Consider the following 22,553-nt stretch of genomic DNA (forward strand, 5'->3'; position numbering starts at 1 on the left):
GAGCCTTACCAAATCAACTTTTTCTCCTAAAGCTGTTATACTAGATTAACCTTCTGTCTAAGATGTGGTCTGTTTGGAAATGACCATGTAGGTAGAGTCTCTGAACGCCTCTTTGCAGCAATATGTCTCCCAGCCTCTTGCAGGCTGGGAGGATTGGTGAGTGTCCAAGCAGCCAGCCCACTCAGGGTTGGAGGACAGGACCCACCGCTGGCTTATTTACCGCTGTAGCTGCAGCACAAGAGGTGCGGGAGAACAGAAGGGCTGTACCCTACTACCCAAATCATTCTTTTTCATTAGAAATGACTCTAGGGTCTGCTCCCTGAACCTCATCCTTAGGAATGGCCAGGAGAGCATCTGAAAAGATAGACCTGGGGCCTGAGAAATAGCTCCGTGAGCTCTAGCCACCCTTTAAGTCTCTTCAAAGATGCAGATTTCTGGGAACTCCTGGATAGTCTATGGTCAGAAAGCTAAGAATTAGCAGGGAAGAGAAAATAGTTAAATTATGTGTAATATTTTGAAAAGGCTGCTGGAAAAAATACTTCCACTTATGAGAAATAATGAGAGGGTTTTTTGACTGGGTAGTGAGTTTAGTTTGGATAAGGAACAGCAGAAAAGAGTTGTCAATGTTTTCAGTTATACTCTGTATTAAACAGTCTTTTATACGATTTCTCCAATTCTGTTCCTTAGCTACTGATGTTACTGATACAGGCACATGCATGTGAGGATAGTTTTGTACCAGGCATTTGAGATGCCAGGAAAACGGGGCTCTCAGTCTTTTACTTGGCTATAATTACTTCAGGAAAAGAAATATCTGCTCAGAAACCTTTAAAATTATCAGTACTTTAAAGGGTTGCATTTTTTTTTCTACTAATTTCTTTCTTATATTTTTAAACATTTGTAAAAGTATAGTAGAAGTTGAGACTTCAGAGATATTATTTGCCTTTTTTTTTTTCAGGTACTGAGGAAGAAGATGAAGGTGATGACCTGCTGTTGAGATCTGTGGATGAGTTTTGGTGGTTTCCCCACATGTGGAGCCACATGCAGCCACACCTCTTCCACAATGAGTCGTCACTGGTGGAGCAGATGATCCTTAACAAAAAATTTGCCTTAGTGAGTTATATTTTGGCATTTTATATTGAATTTAGGTATTCAGAAACCATTTTTCCTAATTTTCCATTTTTCTTCCAGAATAAAGAATTTATATCAATATAGATGAAAAGTCTTCTATTTCAATATTTTCCCAAATAAAATTTTTTGCATATCACCCATTGTTTAGACTAGTAAAAATTACAGTTTTCTCAAAGAATAACTACTCCATCAAAACATGTGAAATGACTTTATGAAAACACTGCATGTTAGGAGTAATGTGCTACATTTTCAAAGACACTTTTCTGCAGTGATACTGAATAATCTTATATATTCCTTTGGATCAGCTTTATAAGAACTTGTTTTGAAAAGCATTGCCTTTACTAATTATTTATTCAAAGCAAAGCTCTGAAAAAAATGTTTGTGAGAATATAAGAAAAAATTTAAAAATAAATCCAAACCTTGAGGTCTGAGGATACTGGAGAAACAGACTTACCTTTTATCTACAGTGATTTTCATACAATAAAACCAAAGTGAACTGGCATACGTAGTACATGCTGTTTGCCTGGAGAAATGGTCTAGGGTAATAACACAAAGAAGTGTTATATCAGAATATCTCAGCAAACATGATTTGTTTCCCAGAATGCTTCTACTCTTCTGACAGCATAGTTTTACTTTTCCTTCTCTAAAATATGCTGGTCGCTCTCTTGCTGGGAGGTCATGACTTTGTTCTGTGAAAGACTAGGGAGATTTGAAAGAGAAAAACAAAGTGTGCTTATGATCATGTGTCAGTGAGTGTAGGAGAAAGGTATAGATTTAAAATTCAAGCAATTAAAATTTGTATTTGAAAATTTTGCTTTTAAGTAAGGTATATGCTTTCTTTTGATGAAGGATTTTACCAGGTTTACTGTAAACTGTAGCTGTACTGAGTACAGACCAGCCCAGTTTTACTGTTTCCTTTGAATAAAGCATTTCAGTAGAAGTTAGAGCCATGGAAAATCTTGTGTCAAAAATTTCCAAAATTCCCTTTGTTTTTTTTCCCCCCTATGATTCTGTGTATTGTTGCAAATTGCAGTGGGAATTAGATTAGGTTTTGTAGTTCTGCTAGAACCTAAGACATCCTCTGGAATTAGTCTACAGTATGTAACCGTTTAAAAGTAAGTTATTAGAATAATTCATAAACAGCCCATTGTTTAGGTAACATTATCAATTTCTGTTTTCTTCACTACTTTCAATGCTCTTAGTACTTACAGATACCTTAAGTGTTTTTCGTGTCTGAAGCCATCTATAGACATGAAGCTGCTCATTTCAATTAATAACAAAGATAAGCATCCTGGTTTTTTGAAAGAGGCTGAAATTGCTGATGCCTCATGCATTATCAAACCAAATGTGTATATTGTGTGTGAAATGCTCAACCTCAGAATTACAGTCAGTAAGAAATCATGGAGACACTGATACGTTGAAGATAGGCTCATAATTAGAATGAATGATTTTAATTACATATTTGTTACTGCATATTTTAAAACTTGAGGGAAGAACCCTTAAAAAAACAGATATTTGTTCTTAGCTGAATGAAAGCAATTAAATGGGACATTAGGGAATGCAATTTCTTACATATCCTGTGAAGGTTTTTTTTTTTTCTGATATTTATGTATCAGAAAGGAGACGGAAAACATACAAGAAGAGGAATTGAAATACCTGTGATGCGATTAAGTAGTGTGAAGCTGTGTAACTCGTGGTGCATCCATTCTTTTTCTTCCCATGCAGTAAAACCAATAGGCCAGGTCTTACTCATTCCTACTTTGGCAGGTGACACATAGAGCAGCCCAGCTGTAAACCAGCAGATGACGCGCTCCCCGGGTGCAGTGGGATTGCTAATGTGGTGCTTGGATCTTACCCAGGAGGGGTACAGCCTGACATGAACTCCAAAAGCTGCACCAGGCTCTGAGTGGTCAAATTTTATGCCCCATTGTGTCTGCCATAAATTGCCAACGAGAAATAATACTTCACCAGTTTTTTTTTAACTGTAGAAAAGTTAGGGTTCTCAGGTGTGATTGAACCATACCCGTCTGTTACGCACACCGGTACACTAGGATTAAGGAAAAAATAGCTTTCTTCCCTTGCAGGCTTCACGTCTTTAAGGTCTTATTTCCCATGTTCTTCTAGAGCAGGAGCAAATACTGCTTTGTGTGAGTTTGGTTTGGTTTCAGCTGTTAGTAAATTTATTGTAAATAATAATGGATATATTTAATATTGAATCCTGAGTAAGCTATTTAAAGTCCCACACGTTAGCTTTCCTGCAGTAGTCCTGCACTCTTCCAGAAAAGATGAAGCAAGATGATTTTACTAAGTTCATGCCCTCATTTTTCTTTGAGATAAGACTTGCAGAGTTTTTCATATTCCTTAATATTCCTTACAATGTTCAAAGGAAGAGACCCAGATATCAACCAACTCTTACCTTTGTACACAAAATATGATTAGAAATTATAGTGAAGATGACCATATAAATGCAAACAATGTATAAAAGTCTTAAACAGAATTAAAGGTTTTGCAAAGGCAGTTTCCCTAAATCATTGCCACACAAAAACATCTCACAGATGTTCTGGTAATCAGACTATCAAAGAAATATCTGCTATGTACTCCCCCTTTGAAAAGTAACCTAGAAGAAAGGAGAAAAGGTGTCAAAAAGGTGGAAACCAGAAACTGGAAAGAAAATACATTGAACATCAAGAGAAGGTAATCCCAGCAAGGTGAGGATGTAAATAAGATGAATGACAGGAGTCTGCAGAAATAAAAGATATACTACAAAAGAGTTAGTCTACCGTTTCTGCCTGTTATCCTCAGAATTTTACAAGTGGTTATCTTTTCTCTTTTTTTTTTTTTTTTTTTTTAAATAACACTAAAATGGTTAAGGTGTTGAACATGGTTTTACGTTTGAGTGGACTAGAGGGGAAATTCAGGGGCTCTGTGAAATGCAGCTAACAATCCAATTAATTGTATAGGGACATGTAGTGGAAATAGCACTTTTGTTATTGTAACTGCCAAATGCTACTTGTTGTGTCGAATATGTGCCAGTGATTTTCTCTTTGAATTCTTAGTTTGTGAACAAATTCCTTGCAGGAACTTGGGAGTATGGCTTTCCGTTTAATGTGGATTAAAGAAATCAGTGTAGAATACATCTATATCACTTCTCACTACATACTCATGAAAATATTTATTGAAAAGGCTTTTGTATTAAAATCCCATGTTTCATCTTCAGCATGCTGCCTTCCATCTCCCTTACATAGCAGCATGTTTTGATCTCACCATTATTTGCATTGCAGACCTGTTCTTGATCTCCAACAAACAAAGGATTTGAGAAGTGCCAAAACATCGAGTTTCTTAAATTTTTGAAAGCAGGCATTGTTCTGTTATGTTTTAGGAACATGGCATTCCAACTGATTTGGGCTATGCAGTGGCTCCACACCATTCTGGAGTCTATCCAGTACATGTTCAACTCTATGATGCCTGGAAAAAGGTCTGGAATATCAGAGTTACCAGCACAGAAGAATATCCACATCTGAAGCCTGCAAGGTATAGACGGGGCTTCATCCACAAAAATATCATGGTGAGTTGTATTTATGGTGTTCATATTGCAACTACTCTACCATTCTACGAGCCATTTAAGTGGAAAAGCAGGTTATCCTAAAAGTTCACATGGTGAGAAGCACACATTGCTGTGCGTAAGTAGCAAGATAGATTTGACAGTGACTTGTTAATTAAAATCAGTCTGTTGCTGATGATGTTACTGTTGATGAAGGTGGCCTCCAGGCACCCTGCTGTTAACAGTTAACGGGCTGTTAACTCTTGTAGGCCTACTGCTTCAGAGATCTCAAGGAAAAACAGTCAACTTCACATCTTTTAACAGAATATTATGGGTTAGAATATTTGGCAGGTTTTAAATTTGCGTAGCACCATTAGCTGCAAAAGAGTTTTGCTAGTTTATGCAATTTGAGTATCTGGATCTTGGTGCATAGCTATTTTGTTTTCTTCCATTTGAATGGTGTGCAGTTGCCCCTATTTTGCTTCCTGCCAAGAAACAGGAACTGTGCTTTGCACTGTGGGTAACCCACCAGCTGGGCTTTGAGCCTGGGCAGTCAGTATGGAATACAGGGCTCAGAAGGTCAGATGGAAGGAAGACACACAGATACCACTCCCCTCTCAGGGTTTTGAAGCTGCTGTGCTGAGGCAGCTACAAGTCAAATCACACAAATTTTCTGTATTACTGAATTCACAGCGTTGTTCACTGACAGCAGCATTGCCAAAAGGGGTTATACACAACTGACATGGAAGGTGTTATGCTGATGACATCTGGTCACTGGGTCATAGGCTAGTTCTGATTCACATGTTGTCATTATTATCTGAGAAGTGTTTCAAAGCAACTTTCCAAAATACTTGGTGGTATGTTCTCAAGTAACTTTATTTTGGAGCATGTAGGAGAGCAATGAATGGGAAGATCTGTGTGCGTGTGTGTTCTGCATTACACCTCTGGCTGCAACAAGCAGTTTTGGAGGGCCATGTGCTTTGGTGCAAGGCCACCACTTAGCTTATAACAGAATTCTGTTATTGTTCTCTAGTTAGAATGGATAACACTTTTCTAAGGAAAATAATAATATTTAAATGTTTTGGTCTATTTGTGGATGAAGCAATCTAAAACAATCTTCAGACATCCAGGAAAAAAAATTGACACTATACAGATTTGAGCTACAGTTTGTTCTTCTCAAAGTAATAGCGGCATGTAAAATAATGGGTTTGTGGATATGCTCAGGGGGTGTGAAGCATTTGAGAAAGACTGATTGTCTCAGAATCTCCAGAAATCTCTTTCATAAATTTTTGTAAAAACATGTCATTTGAAGACGCATAATGAGATTTAACACAAGGACACTGGGGCCAAAAATCTATTTCCAAGAACAGTCATATAAAACCACCTGTTCTGGGAGTCTCAAGCTTTCAGTTCTCCAGGGCAAATACATTAATATTTTACGTCCGTGGGCTTATAGTGATGAATAGGTTCAGTAATAAAATTGTTGTGTAAGATTTGTCAGAGCATTTGCCATCCAGTACAGCTTCCTTCCATGCCTCTGTGAAGAACTGTTCGTATATTTCATCAGTGAAATCTAAAGGTCTTTAAAAAGAATGTGCAAGTTCATAGCAAATGCACAAATTCCATACGTTTTCTGACAACACAAAATTTATGATCTGTGGTCACAGTGTCCTGTACATTACAAAAAAGACATTGAGAAATGAAACTACAAGAAATAAAGCATATCTACAAAACCACAGTCCATGTCAAGTAAGGGATTTGTATGCTTTAAAAGTTTAAGCTATCATATAACGTGTTCTACATTCAACTAAAATGTTTGAGAACAATCCCAGTTTAAGAACTGTCATGAACACAAATATTCAGCTGTTGATTTTCCAGAAAAAAATAGACATCCTTGAAATACTCCACAGCAAGTGGTTTTCTGAAGTTGACAGAAAGTATTTGTAAGTTCTACTGGAAAAACTAACTGCATTTATTAGTTTTTCCCATTCAAAAGACTTTTCATCTTTTGAAAACTGCTTTTGTTGTGCTACTTTTTATTGCAACTGGTCCTACAAAACTAGCACAGTTGAATAAGAAGAAAATCTTTCTTATCATGTGAGCATTATCAATAAGATTCATCGTGTGTCAGCATAGAATTATTATTGATGGTGATGACTAAGCAAAAAAAAAAAAAAAAAAAAATTACATGTAAATTCCAGTTTAAAATTACAACAAAACCATTGTTCAAATAACAAGTGGAACTGGTTAATTCAATATAGACTGATAATATTTCAGATTATGTTTCAAATTAACTTTAAAATTTTAGAAATCTTTGATGACCAGTCTTCAGATTCTTTGGTTTAGGATCAGGTGTTACAGATTAAATGAGTTTGAAGAGGTTGCTGAATTGTAATATTGTGATGGAGATCAATCTCCAGTTTCAAACCAAATGTGATAAATTTTTTGACATTATGATTTTACTGATAATGAAAATGTTGTTTCTTTTGGTAAGCGCTATTTAGTGTTATGTGTGTAGTAATTCAGGTAGATTATTTTTGACTTCTGGCAAAGTGTGATGCCAGTCTACCTTGCAATTATCACAAAGGAACACGATCAGTTATGTGTCACTTATCTGTCGTTTATTATCTCATTGTAAGTATAAACATTTTTGTCTGGTGAATTTCTCCTGATTTTTTTTTTTTTTTCTCTTTACTAAATGCAGGTGCTTCCTAGGCAAACTTGTGGCTTATTCACCCATACAATTTTCTATAAAGAATATCCTGGAGGCCCAAAGGAACTAGACAAAAGTATTCAAGGGGGAGAGTTGTTCTTCACAGTGGTTCTCAATCCAGTAAGTAAAGTGTAATTTTGTATTTTTTTTGAAAAAAGGAGAAGTTACTGAATGCTTCAAGGCTAATCAAATGGGTCTCCCACATAATACTGATTGTTAACAGTGAGCTCTTCTGCTTTTTCAGTTAATTAATTTAAGAACTGATATGTTCGTTAGTGGCGCAAAGATAATCTCTACTCTTTTTTTAACAACTGTTTTGTTAGCAATGCAATAGTAGCAACCTTTCTTGATCTTTGCTTTTACAATAAGAATCAAGAACCCTGAGATTTAATTTTTAGAAGAATTCAGGCATTAAGAATCAAAATTACTATGAGATGAGTACCTCAGGTGAAGTCTGTTTTCCTGCTCTTCCAAATTCATAATCAGAAATGTTGAGAAAGTTTCAGAAATGGGTTTGAGAAAGTTGCAAGCAAGGAGTGCTTGCGCTTAAATACATTTTGAGAATTTTCAGTTGTTCATTCATAATAGCTCTAAAAAAAAGTTCCAAGTAAATGAACTACGTAGTTAATACATCTGCTTAACCTTTCACTTACCTTTAATGGAAGAAGAAACAACAAATGAGGCCATGAAACTACAGAATACTGACAGAAGAAGACAGTATAGTACTTCAAAATGGAATGGGATTAAGTAATTTGCATCAAAACTGGCCTTTTAGACAAGCTTTTAGGTGAGTTTTTTTTATCTGAGGTCCAAAAGAAACATATAAATAAAAGGTACCTGTTTTATACAAAGGTAATCACTAGGGCTTGTTTTTTCAGAACACTAAAACAATATTTCCTCTCAAATCCTTTGGAATATTAGCCTAAATATTTTTGTTCCATTTTATAATCTTCCAAAGGAGAAAATTTCTGTCAGCTACTTCAGCAATTGATACGCAGGTATGTTTTTCAAACTAAGATTCTGTTAGGCTACAGTTTTGGGGTTTTTTTTGAGACCAGTTACTGTGTTTTGTTCTCCTTTTTCATGTTCACATAGCACAATTAGGAAATAAAAACTTCACTCCTCATCACCCATGTGGTCTCCCTTCTAGAGGATGGCAGTAGTCACTGTCCTAACTTGATGGTATATATCATTTCAGACACAGCATGTTAACAGAGGTGAGACCTGGGAAAATCCTTGGATGGAGAGTATTGGTACCGTAGCAATGCTTTGGCCATATATGGATTTTAACTGAGTTACTGGCTTAACAAATGAGAATTAGAGGAATACACATAGTAACAACATTTTGAGTATGCACAAACTGTATTCCTTACTGAAGCACAGCCACAACTTAGCCAGAAACTAGTTTACCATCTTGCAACAGTAGGAAAACAGCAAAATTGAATATGGTTGCTTGAGGGATAAGCCTTTCAAATTAAAAGTATGAAGGGAGGGAAGGGTAATACAAGATAAGGAGTGAAACAATCATAATTATTAACATTAATCATAGAATTTTGATAATGCCTGCCTAACATTCTTGAATATGAGTAGTGTAATGCCTTTTTATATATTACAGTTAGATCTTTGATTTATGTGTTCCGATGTAGACTGTGTGATTATCCAGTTCCGAGAAATATGGTATCCCCAATACAGCCTAAAATAATAGAATTTAAATGCACTATTTTCTAAATACAACTGTAAATTATTATCGGACCAAAATTTGCCCAAGACAAATCATTGCAATCTTTTTAAGCAATGCCTTGAAAGATAATGCATCTGGTTTAAAATATCTGCCTATAAACAGTTTCTAAAGTTCTAAGTATTAGCCTGGCATGTAATCAGTTTAAAGATTAGGGTTTGCACCTTTGTCGTTTTTGAGTATTACATGTATTTATACCATAATTTCAAAGTCAGAGTTGGGCAAAGATTAGGCATTAAAATGAAAACTAAGTAGCTTTAGGAATTCGTCTGATTATGAAGCAGCATTTTGGATTTCATAAGCTTTCCTGTGTGTTCATTAAAATTGTTGGGATTTCTTAATGTGAAACAGCCAGCTTTCCAGAGGATGCAAAAACTCTGTTATGAGGCATTTTCTAAGCATTATTTTTCACCGATGTAAAACTGCAAAGAAGAAACATTACGTAGGAGTCATTAGTGTCAGCTAAATAATATTCTCAATGAGTACATAAATATTAACTTTCCAAGAATTGAAAGTGCCTGTAAATTAAATGTAAATCTTAAGAAAGGCCTCCGTGGCATTTCCTGATTTAATTTGAATAACTGATCTTAAGTGAGTATTGTTTCTGAGGTGTGAGTTACTAGGCTGAGGCTTTAGGAGCCGAATACCCTGCACCGAAATAAATGTCCCTAAGAATAAAGCCTCAGATTTCTTTGTGGTTGGGCTGTGTCATGGTAGTTATTCACAACAGAGGTTCTGTTTCTTTATGGAATGTTAAATCAACCACAATCTGCAGAATTAACCACAAAAAATGACAGGAGCATGCATGCAGCTGTAAGATTTTGACATGAGAACCAGCATTATGGCCCTCTTCCCAGGGCGTTGTACAGTCAGAAGTCCTGCAGGTAAGAAAGGAGTCAGGAAATGATCTCTGCTGGTTCTGTTTTATGTGGGAGCTCAGCGCTGGTTTGCTGGAGCAGCTGGTCTCGTGGCTGTATTTATGCGGTACACATTTATGTCCCCACACTGCTGCTGTGAGTGTGATCTGGTGGTGGCTGTAAAGTGATCTCGACAGCTATGCCTGTTCTGTTCATAAGGCATACAGAATGTTGAAGTACCACCAAGCTGAAAAAGGGCCTAAGTAGTAATACAGCATGCTATATACTCTTCCAATAATATTTTGTGTGTCTGTCTTCTGTTAAAGGTCTTGCTGACTTCAGCAGCCCTTAGGCGAGATCATACTATATCAGGATCTTGCACAAAATGTTTTACTGAGGAAAGGACATCTGCAGCAGCCCTGTATTATTAGTATAGTGGCATTATTTTCTGTTATTGACTTACAGGGAGACTGTGTGACTTGCACTAATTTAGCCAAGGAATTCTGTAGCAAAGCCACACAGAAGGCATGCATTGTAGAAGTTTGTAGTGATGAGTATCTTATCCAGTCAGACAGCAGTCTGTCTGTCTTGTATTATTCCTCATTGTTACTTTTTGGCTAGCACTGTGCTGACTTTAGCACTTACTGGCAAGTATTTTTCCTGATAAATCTGTTAGAAGCTTTGGTGGCTGCAGATTCATTTATCTCTGTGTGCAATAGTCAGTGAAGTTCTTGGATTAATAAAACAGATTTCTGTTAAGTATCACTTAGAATAAAATTGTACCAGTCTCCTAAATAAGTCCTGTAAATGATGAAGGAAGCAAGCAATTAGATTTTGAACTACCTATAATCATGAAGTAGATATAGACACTGCCATCAACTGTATAATTTCTCCTCAGGTTTGCTAATAAATCTCTGTCATTATTGACAACACTCTTGAGTACTCCTGAACCACTCTGAAAATAATTAAACTGAAAAACCAAGCCAAACTAAACATCGCTGAACTGAACATGCATCTGTTAAAATCGTTTTAATATTTCTTTCTGTCTGCCACTGCATATTTTTCCTCACCTGCAACCAGGAACATACACACACATTGCTCCTTTATGAAAATATGTCTGTGCGAGTTACTGGCCTGTGCTGTAGCCACTGTTTCTGTAGGTAGTTGGTGTGGAATGTGCAATAAAACAAGCAAAGTAAGAACTGAGACCAGGAGAGTTCTAAAGCACTGATATAATAAAGTTTTCAGAGACCTAAATGACAATTTTTTTTCTAGCTTGCACATGTGTTGCAATGGATTTAAGTACCAAAACTGGATTAACTGCATGATAAAAACAGATACATGTGTTATGGTAATACATAAAGGCTGCACAACCTCCACCTTTCCAGGAAAAATTAAAATTGTGACTGGAGAAGGATTTTGCTGAGGGCAGCACTGCATATAGCAGCATTTGGTCTAATGATGACCATGTTTTCCCATGAGAGCAGCTATTAGAGATGAGCCATTAAAGCATCTATTGTCAGATGAACACTTGAAATTCACTCACCAGTCCCATGGGGCTGGCAGAGGCTACAGAATAAGAAGCAAACATGTTGAACAGCTCCTGTTCTTAAGGCTGCATGGGTAGCAACCTAAGTTGATACAAACGGCGTGTCACCTTACTCTGTGCTGCACAGATGATAGGAAATCAAGCTCACTGCTCTAATAATTTACTTATAGTTAAGCCAATTTACAAAGATGTTATTGTGAACAGCATCTTATACCCTGGTAACAGAAGACAAAGATTCTCATCTGTGAGTTTATATGTTTGGATTCTGTGGAATGTATACAAATAAATAATCTCAACATACGTGTCTGCACATTTTGCATGGCGAAGTCAGTAGAATTTTTCCCATTTCCTTCCCATAGTCATTCCCATTAGTGGGATAATATGTAGGTCCTTATTCCTTAAGGCATTGACACGCTGTGCAAGGAATAGAGTTGAAAATCATGCAGAGTGTTGTACCATGGATTTCCACAAGTTCATTGTACAAGTTCATCCAGAACGCTCTTCAGATTTACATGCAAAACTGGGAGCAGTTGACTGGAGAGGACTATGAGAAACTCCAAATTGAAGAGAAATCAAAATTATCAAGATTGATTATATTTTAAAAGAGATGAAAAACAGAAGAAACTACAAAATTTCATGAAGAACCTAGACAATGAAATCCTGTTACCTGTCTTGTAGCAGAAGACCGGAGCATAGCCAATTAAATAAGGATGAAAATTTTAATGAGAATTGTATCTGGATCTTCCTCCAAGGTAGTGGTTTTGACATCAAGAACTTGCTAAGGTTTGAAATAGAGAATTAAACTTGGTTGGCTATTATGCCTGTAGTAGTTGGTGAGACTACCACAAGGATTCCATATAAAATTCCATGCTTCATGTAACCCTTGGGAGTAGAGAGGGCTTTCATAGAAGATTGTTTTTTACATGTCTCTCAGCTGTAGAGTAGCCAGTTCTTTCCTCATACATTTCTCTGATGTCATCTGCTTCTGCAGACATGTTGCACTAGAAAAACAGGCAAAACACAGGACAGACCTTCTAGTTTTCATCTTTTTTTTTTTTTTAGTATGAAAAAGTTTACTATTGTTTTTCTAAGTGAATAGTTTCAGTAATAAAAATAAAATTATGGAACAGAACAACATCTGAAATGGAGTATATCTCATCTACTTTCTACCAGTTCTTTAGATTTTATTCCCATAACTTAGTCCAGTTTGCTTTTAGTCTGTGGTTTAGTTTTCAAATGATGATGTGGAAGGTAAAAAAAAAAAAATCCTAGTAATCTAGTGAACAAAGTTTTTCTTAATATAAGACTGAAGTTTTGATGAGAGACATGGCCTAAACCAATATTGTGTGCATCTTCTTTTCCAGTAGCATCAGTAAAAGTTAGTGTCTCAGATAAACTTTGTAAAAAGTATACATAACTAAGTCCTAAAATACCCTTTGAACTGTGGAAGGTACAGACCAGGAGCTTTGCATTCATACAAGATCAATGTTTCAGGGAAAACAATGGTTCATGAAAATCTTCTATACCTTTTCTGCCCTCAGGAATAACAAACAGAAGAGAATACAGTAATTGCATCACATGCACTTATGTGCACTTCCTTTCAGAGTACTGTGCATCTACAGATCTAAAGAAGAGGGAAAATGCCCTGTGGAGAGGAATTTGGTGAAAGCCTTCAAATGGTTGACAGCCCAACAATGAAACTAATGTGTAGCCAGTTGTGTGTTCTCTGTACAGTTACAGCAGTACTGATCAAGAGGGAGAGCTGTTAGCATTTTAGGCCCTGCGTCTCATTGATCTTAAAATAATTGTAATCTTTGTATGCAGTCAGTTTTAAGTATTATTTTCCTCTAATTTTTGCCTCTCCCAAGTTGTAGTGAGTAGAGCTGTTATTAAGCTAATTGACTTGCAGCAAGGGAGAAATTATCTCCTTTAGCACTGAAAATGAGAGGATTTATATGAGCATCTGCAGAACCTACTGTATTTTAATGTGACCCTGAACAAGATGAATCACCAGGCTTTGGGACTACAGAGGAAGATACAAAACCAAAGGCATCCTGGCTCAAATCTTCCCTTTCTGTCTGCCCTGCTTTGCCCAACCTCATATTTGATCATGGTGAGTGTGAGAAGCAGGAAGGAAGACAGGCGTGTGGGGAAGCGCAGTGCTGTGCAGGTGCGCCCCAGAGCTGGGCGGGTGTCAGCGTCCCACAGCATTTGGGTACATCGGGGCCATAGCCTGGACTCTCAGCTGGGCTTGTGCAGATCAGCAGGCTTGGCCCACTTCGTGGTTGGGTGAGAAAGGCAACAGTTCCCTCTCTTCCCTGCCCTCTTAGGCCCATTTTGGAAATTCCGACAATAGTTCAGGGAGCTGTCACAAATTGTGGCAGGAGGGGAAGTCAGTTTTTACTTTCGGTTTTAGCATTTTGTTTGGCTGCAAAATACAAGTATTTCTTGCCTTTGTATCTGTTCTTCAGAACCCACCTATAAAAACCAGACAGAGTGTGGTGTTTTGTGGATGAAGCAGAAAAAATATGAAAAAAGCCAAAATGAGCAGGCAGCATGGAAAGGCTACAGAAAAGACAGGTTTACATATCTCATAGGGGTGATTCCTTGCAGCAATAGTAAAATAAATGCATTGAATTGTGAGTAATAAGAAACCTTCTCTGATTCTATGGTTCTTCAGAATTCTCAAATGGAAGGCCATATACAAGTGGTTTACAGCTATTACTGAATCAAATCTTTTGGACAGTGCTGCCAGTTGGGAAATGGAATCACAAGGGTAATGAGCAATTTACACAGAAAGGAAAAAAAAAAAAAAAGTTGTATGCAACAACACAACGAAGAAGATAAATTCAGGTTCCCTAACTGTCAGATTAATAATTCCGAACCACACCAAATGCATGTTTTTGGTTCATCTTATAAATCTTCTGTGGCTCCTTTATATTTATAGGGGAGACACTGCTGTGTAAATCAAATTCAACTAGCTGGCTTGCTGTCTTTGCAAGTGGACAGATCTGTGGCAGCTGTGAAACCAGCAGGACAGCCTCAGAACAAAAAAAAAAGGAGTCGCAAGCTGGAATCTCTCTGTGGTGGAATTGAACACAGCTCTTCTGGTAGCATACAGGTCTAAAAGGAATATCTTTCAACTATAAAAAATACATATTCAAGCATAGACTGCAATCTAATTCATTATTCTATCACTTTGTTAGGCTAATGGAGCAAAACCAGCTGTTAGTGAGTCTCTGAATACCTGAAACAAAACTGTTGAGGAACATCGCGACGATATCAGAACTGCAAACAGAGTGTGCACAATGCCAAATTAATTGGAATATAGGCATTCTGAGAGTTAGACACACTCTTGTGGCCTGTAAACATTTGTTCAGAAGCTAAAATATCAGCAATATACTAAATTGGTAATTCATCAGCTTCTACTGTCTAGCAGAGATCACATAATTAGTTGTCAATCATAATCTAGCTCCATTTTAAAGTGTTGTGCTTAACTTCATTGGGTTGGGAGGTCTCAGTGCTGCCTTTTAATGTTGTTGCACAGATTGGAGGGTGACACAGTGCCCATGCCAAAAGTACCTTGGTGACTGGTTTAGTAAATTTATTCAAGTGAATTCATTCAAGTTGTATTGACTGCAATAGATTTATATACGGTAAACAAAAATGAAACTTGTCTAGTCCAAAAGAAGAGGTTATTACCAATTTTTTCTTATACTACTAGCTCTTCTAGTTCCAGATCTAAAATGCCAAAATACTAATGAATCTGTTATAAAACGAATGAGACTGCAAGTCTCAGTCCTCCCTCCCCTTCCCTGATGCTTGGCAAGGAGGGTACAGATAACCTCTGAAAAGGGAATCTTCTCTTTGTTCTTGGGCTACATTCTGACCGTGACTTTGGTCTCCAAAGTGGGGTTCATGCACCCCAGGGGGTGTGCATGATGATCCATTTGGGTGTGAGAAGAAAACATTGGGACTGCAGTATTAGGAGTATTTAATTTATAAATACCTATACATACATTGGAGGTGTGTGTTCAAAAAATTTTACTGATAGCTGTGCACAGTCAAAAAAGCTTGGAGACTGCTGGCTTAGTGGACTACTGTTCTAAAGGCTGTGGTATTCTACTGTGCTTTTGTGCTTAATTTCTTTCACTCTGCTGGAGATGACATCACTTATTTTCTTTCCTGCATTATTTCTGCAACTGAAACCACACTGAAGAATCACAGAATCAGAGAATTCCTTGGTATGGGAGAGACCTTTAGAGGTCAGCTAGTCCAAGCCACGTACACTGAGCAGGGACATCTTCAATTAGAGCAGGTTGCTCAGAGCCCTGTCCAACCTGACCTGGAATGTTTGCAGGGATGGGGCAGCAACCACCCCTCTGGGCAACTACTTCAAGTTTTTCACCACCCTCATTGTAAAATGAATCCTCCTGATTCAGTGCACTATTAAGGAGGTATAAACAGAAAATGATTATGAGGAAGAATAGTAGTGAGGTGTAAGTGCAACCTGTTCATCTGCAAAATTTTGTGTAAAATGGAGTTTTGAGTATGAGGTAAGGTACATTTTGCTTATCTGAATGTATGGATGGGAGTGGGAATATTTGCAGGTTGCCCAGCACAAATACATCTCCTCTGCTGCCTTCTGTCAGAGCAGCTACTCTTGCTCACCATAAATCATTTCTGTCCCAATGTAGAGAAGGTTCATAATTCACCCTTCCAGACCTTCACAGGGAGCTTGATAAGAAACCCAGACAAAATCTTTCCCGCTATCCTTGAATAGTACTGTCATTATTGTATCATTTTATTAGGGACAGCATCCTGGTGTTGATTTTGTAGCAATCAGTATTTTTTAAAATATCCAGCCTACTAAAATAACATCTGTCACTGGAAGCTGAGTAACTTTGTTGTATTTTTTTCATTTTGTGTAAACTGTTTGCCAGGCATCTATTGTTTTCTCTGTTCTTGATACATAAATTAGGTCATGCTGGTTTGTCTTTTCCTCATATGTGTGATTTAAGAGCAGCAGCTCAGTGTTGGTCTCAACTCTAATTTGTTGACCTAGAAGCTATTGCCTCTAATTGGGAAATGTTGTAGTAAGGAAATGTGCAGCACAGAAAGACCATTCCAAAAGATAAAAGCTGTTTCTCCTGAGTGCTTGTCCTCATTTCCCTACGTCTCTGCAGTGATAGTCAGAATCCCAGATAAAATCAGGGATTGGGAAGAATGGTGAAACAGAAGTAGCCCTCTGCCCTTTCATACTGGGTAAGGAGGAGTGCAGAAGTGCTGAGGAGAAGGTGAGAGGAGCAGGTCATACAGCTGCCTATAAGGCTCTGTGAGAAGGCAGAATAAAGCACCTTTGCTACTCTGATCCAAAGATGGATGGGAGCAAGGAACAAGCTGCTTCTCAGAGGTCAGATTTAGTCCCAAACCATCATTTTAAAGATTGTCTGCATTTCATTTCAGTCCCCTTGTGAAAGGTACCAAATCCTGTGGAAAATGTGCATTGAAGTGCAACCAAGATGATAGTTTTCTTATAAGGAACAGCTAAAAACAGTGATCCTTCTTGCACTGAGAAAAAGAAAATGCTGAGATGCCCTGAAAGGAAATCCTTTACAGGAGGGCTGGAAATAATAAAATCAAATAAGCCCTTTTTAAATGAAAGGGAGGCTAAAATGCCTGTTAGAGAAAGTATAAATCCATTCATCGCTGCTTCCCTTTTGAAGAAGGAATAAAGAAATATATGAAGCTCTATTTATATTTTACAACATTTCCCAGAAGTGCAAGGTTATTGAACAAATAGTGTTATTTACTAGATTTAGTCTTCTGAGATGCCCACAAAGGATTCTTTTTATGTCTCCTGATCTGTGGTTTTAAGAGAATAAATCTTTATTAGCCTCGCATGCTAACTGTTAGTTGGCACAGAAAGCGTAATCATTCTCATTAGTTGGAATTGTTTGAATGAAACAGAATGTGGTGTGATAGAGGAAAACAAAGCATCAGAACTCCATATGGAAGGCAAAAAGTAATAATTAGGTTTAGTCTTGGTGTGAAGCTGCACACCTGCAAACGGAAGGGCGATGGTAGGAGTGCCCGTCCTTCTGCACAGCTTGGTGGGAAAGCAGGGGAGTGGGCAGCAACACACCGTCCCCTGCAGCTGGGCAAGTGCCAAGGTGAAATCCCTCAAAATGGCACTTGGATGGATTGTTTTCTCCTTGTAGCCAGGGAAACCAGAGGATCAGTTTATACATCTCTCCCGGGGCTGTGGCTGCGCAGCCGTTGTGGACAAACTCGCGGGAATGTCCCTGGAGTAGGGGGGAGAGAGAGAGAGAGAGAGAGAGAGATGGGCAGGTTGGCATCCCATACTGCAAGCCACCTCTCGCAGGGATCCCTGGTGTGTGACAGTGATCCAAGATCCTTTCCAGAGAAGTATGGATGTGGCCACTGAGCATCACACTTCTCTTTGTTACACAGGCTGCCAGCTTAGCCTGGAAAAATGTTTTTTTGCAGCTAAAAAGTAAGAGGAAGTACTTCTTGGGTCAGATCAGGTGTGTTTGGCCCTGGGTCAGCAGTATTCCCTTGTTCTGTGAAGCACAGAACTGTAGTTTGCTTATTTTACATAGGTAATAGTGATGGTTTCACTAGGAATTTTTTTGTGCAGTATCAGCTGGAGGGGAAAACCTTTTGTTCAGATTTTCCTAGAAGAAAGCTCAGATTTTTGATGCCATATAGAAGGAGACAATGTAAAGTTGTATATTTAACTGTGGATTTGGTTACGCTAAGTGCAGACTTCTTCACAGGATTTAGTCATTTCTGTTTTAAACCAGCATTTGATCTTCTTTCTTTTTGTTAACCATAAAGTATTTTGAAGAAAGAATAATGGTAAAATGGAAACTAAGGTCTCTGATATATTTTTTCCCTTCATTGTCACAGTTTCATATGCAGGAAATTATTTATGATGATACATCTGATTAATTTTTCAGCCTCCACTCTGGCGTTGTCAAAATTACAGTGATATTCCCTTCAGGGAAAGAATAATAAGTTTCCCATGAACTAGCAATCTCTTCAAGTTCTCTTGCTTTTTCTTCCAGTGCAGTGCTGTAATTGTTGGGAGGTGAGGAGTTGCCAGGAGGTAAACTGACATTATAAATGTCAGAGGTCAACCTACATGTAGGAAAGAAAGAGGCTGTCAAGAAAACAAGTTAACCTTTTTAATGGAAACTCTCCGATTGTATCTTTGTTGAGAACAGCTTAGTCCTATGGCTAGTCTGTTTCTGCTTTGAGAACTCAAATAAAAAAGGAAACTTGAAAAAGTTACATGCTTGGCAAAATGCCTATTATTGGATGCCTAAAAGGGCAAGTTGTTGCGGGTTTTTTTTTCGGTCTCGCTCCTATCTGCAAAGAAAGATTGTATCCTAATGGCTTACCAGTGTATAGCTTCTCATTTTACCTGCGTTAGACAAACTGAAGCCCTCGACTTATTTTTAAGCCAAGAGGTGTCACTAAATGACACTATTAATATAACACATTTTCTGTGTCCATTCACTGCATGTACTCCATACTGTAACGATGAGTTGTTCAAAAACAGAAGTTCAGTAGCTGTAAACATTTTATATCAAAGGAAGCGAGTGTTTTAAATACGCTGAAACAAAAGAATATAGCTGTGGATTACAGTTCTTCATGCTTTGCTTTTTCCTTTTTTTTATACTGAAGGCTGGAATTCCTTTACAAAAGATTAACTTCAGTTCCTGAACTAATTTCAGAATTATGGCCGTGATAAGCCTCTTTCTTTCTAAAGTGGTTTGCATCAAGTTTTACTTTAAATAGAAATTGCCCATTCATGGCATTAGCAGATTTATTTATGAAAAGAGTCATGTTTCTTATTTTTTTAAATGGAAATTAGTCTGGAGAATTTATCTTGCGAGAGATCTCCTATTTAAAAAGAAAACTTTTAAAAAATCACTGCTAGGGAGGCAAGGGTTTGCAGATTGTAGTGTACGAACAGACTGTTCCATCAGTGAAAAATGACTTTGAAAATGGATTGTCTTGTGAACCAGAGGTTTCAGTCTTCAGCCCTTCCTCAGTCCCTGAGAGACCACCCTTGTAGCCTGTATATTCCTGCTCTGCTCAGCAGTGTGGTTTAGGTGCCTCCAAATACGCCCTTCCTGTGAGAAACCTCCATGGCAGGCGTTGCTTCCATTGGGAGTGTGAGAGAGCAGCTGGAGCAAGGAGGATTTACTGAGGAGTAATTTCACAGTAGGATGTTGGAAGAGCAAAATGCAAGCAGCCTTACTACTGATGGGACACTGAGAATTTTTCAATTTTATTTTTATTTGGGACTATTTTATACACTGAAAGTACACAATCAGGTTTCAGATTTTGTTTAATTCTGCATACGATTCAACTGTCAGCCCAGTGCTTGCTTTGTACAAGAGATGAGCTACGTACCCTGTAGAACCTACAGCTGCAGCAACAAGATTTAAATCACAGCAGTGGAGGTCAGCTGTCCTCTTGGTCTCTGACTTGGGTACTCTTCCATGAAAACAGAATTCACATTTTTAATATTGCATTTGTATTTCACTTCTAAAACTGTGGATATTGTTTTTGCTCCATTAAGTAAATATACACAAAGATTATGTAAATATTGTCCAGCCCCAGGGTAGGGTTGTGTATCTTAGTTCAGACAGAGCTCATAGTACCTCTTACACAATTTTCTTCATTGATTGCATTGAGTTGACTCGAGGAGGATGTAATTCAACGATGAGCAAGGGTAGTAAGAGCTACGTGAATGCGATCAAAATCTTGCAGCTCTATAATAACAGCAAAATGCAAATTATATTTATATTATCTGTGATTACACTGCCATCTAGTGATACAGAGTTAACATCTGCTTGCTTTGTTTTTTTTTTCCTAAAGATTAGCATCTTCATGACACATCTGTCTAATTACGGAAACGACCGTCTGGGTTTATACACCTTCGTGAATCTGGCCAACTTTGTTCATACCTGGACAAACCTGAAACTTCAAACTCTTCCTCCGGTTCAGCTGGCTCACAAGTATTTTGAATTATTCCCTGAGCAAAAGGACCCGCTCTGGCAGGTAGGCAAGCTTGCTGATGAAAAGGTCAGAAAAAAATTGTCTCGATGGTGGTTTTAGTGAAGCACTTTGTTTCTTGCAGAGAAAAGCAGTAATATTTTTAGATTTACTAATTGGTTCCATAAAACAGCTTACTGAAGCTTCAGCATGCACAATTGTTCTTGTGTCACTTAAATCTTTCATCTCTCATAGACAGGTTGTGAAACTACTGTATTTTAGGATGTAATTAAGATTTTCTATAATTTTATTTGTGACTTGTCTTGCTTTCAGAAATGTAGGAAGTGCAGGAAAGGCACTAACAGGAATGAACAATTGTACAAATGTATTTTAGCAATTGGCTATTAAACAAATGGACTTTCTTCAAGAGATAATCCAAAATTTCAAGTGAATCCAGAACTGGAGAAGACCTTTAAGACCATGGCTACCTTAATGCTAAAACTGACTAGCCAAGTATAAATAGATAAGATGGATTAGAAAATTATTCACACACAGCTCAGAACTGCCTCAGCTGAAGTTTACCAGCACTAAGCAGAAGTTACCAGTTGATATATGAATGTTATCAGCTCTGCTGCTTGCTTATCCCACTTTCATAAGTGAGAAAATTGAAAATATCAGGGATGTAATGACCTGCTAAGGCCAAAGCCTGCACTGACGTTGCACTTGGCATGACTTCAGCCCATCACCCAGTGCTGAGAGCACAGTCCCTAAAGAGAAGCTACTGCTCTGCCTGGTGAATGCTGTTGTGCTCTTTTTGTGCACACTTGGTGACAGTTCAACTAATTAAGTGGAATATCTGAGTGCTGCAGGCACGTGTCCCTGCAGCAATACTATGTATCCCAAATATCATCCTGTTGAGGTGCCTTGGCAGAAATATTCTAAGGAGCAAACTTTACTAAATCAAACATAAAAGCGTATTTAAGTTTGCTTGCTCAAGTGTTTTCTAGCATCGGATACTGAACTGCCAACTTAGAATCTGAGCATGAGATTGCAAGTTGGTCTTAAACATACATTTTGAAATTCATGCTGTTACTGAATAAAACATTGAACTGGAGGAAAAAACGTCAATAATTTTGCATAAACATAGAATGGTTTAGGTTGGAAGGATAATGTTAAAAAAAAAAAAGAATTAAATTTAAAAATGGAAATTAGCCTGTAGCTAAATGACTTGAAAAATTAGAATTACTTAGAGAAGACATGGTTGAATCACTGAAATAGTTCTTTAACACATGAAATGTTTTTTCGTCACAAAGGAAAATAATTTTCTGGTAAGAAATTTGTACATTCATGAAAAAGTGGCAATTTATATAAACGTAATTTGAGAAGCCTATCAGGTGTGATTACCAATTAAATTCTTGGTAATTATTCTCCATTTTAGAATCCCTGTGATGACAAACGGCACAGAGATATCTGGTCTAAAGAAAAAACCTGTGATCGATTACCAAAATTCTTGGTTGTAGGACCTCAGAAAACTGGTGAGATTTTATTGTCTTTCAACAATATATGCCACGTGAAAGTTAAAATAATTTTACCAATTAATCACCTTTTACTCAAACTGCTGTGTAAAGATCTTGATCATCTCATAGCATTTTTTAATTTTCAGGTATCATCCAAATATAGTTTAATAACGTAAGTTAAAATGACAGACAATACACATTGAAAGTGCAGGGTTAAGGTGTGGGGGGGATTTTTTTGGCTTTATGTCAAAATGAGTAACACTTTGATAAAGCTATCAGCAAGACAGTCAAGATCTTGTCAAAGCAGGAGGAGGAAAGGACAGACTTTTTTCAAATGGTGTAAACTCTCAACTGCAAGTTCTTCTCTCTCCTGCAGGTGTCTTGTTTATAGAAACTTGTTATTTTGTGGCATTTATTTCAAGTCTAGAAGTTCCTAATGGACAGTTTGAATTGCAAGGTTGCAGTAGTTTATAATTT

The 22,553-nt window shown here is 37.5% G+C and overlaps 1 protein-coding gene across 1 annotated transcript in view; it reads left to right on the forward strand.

The window, feature by feature from the left end:
- Positions 1–22,553, forward strand: part of LOC103772516 (bifunctional heparan sulfate N-deacetylase/N-sulfotransferase 3) — a 52,102-nt gene that overhangs the window by 19,578 nt on the left and 9,971 nt on the right. Inside the window, exons 3-7 of the mRNA XM_008939850.1 lie at positions 956–1,110; positions 4,508–4,693; positions 7,374–7,502; positions 20,443–20,625; positions 21,998–22,094. Of these exons, the coding sequence (XP_008938098.1) occupies positions 956–1,110; positions 4,508–4,693; positions 7,374–7,502; positions 20,443–20,625; positions 21,998–22,094 (750 nt within the window). The remainder of the gene's footprint in view (positions 1–955; positions 1,111–4,507; positions 4,694–7,373; positions 7,503–20,442; positions 20,626–21,997; positions 22,095–22,553) is intronic.

This window comes from Merops nubicus, unplaced genomic scaffold, assembly GCF_000691845.1.
Source record: "Merops nubicus isolate BGI_N331 unplaced genomic scaffold, ASM69184v1 scaffold46714, whole genome shotgun sequence".
Taxonomy (NCBI): Eukaryota; Metazoa; Chordata; class Aves; order Coraciiformes; family Meropidae; genus Merops; species Merops nubicus.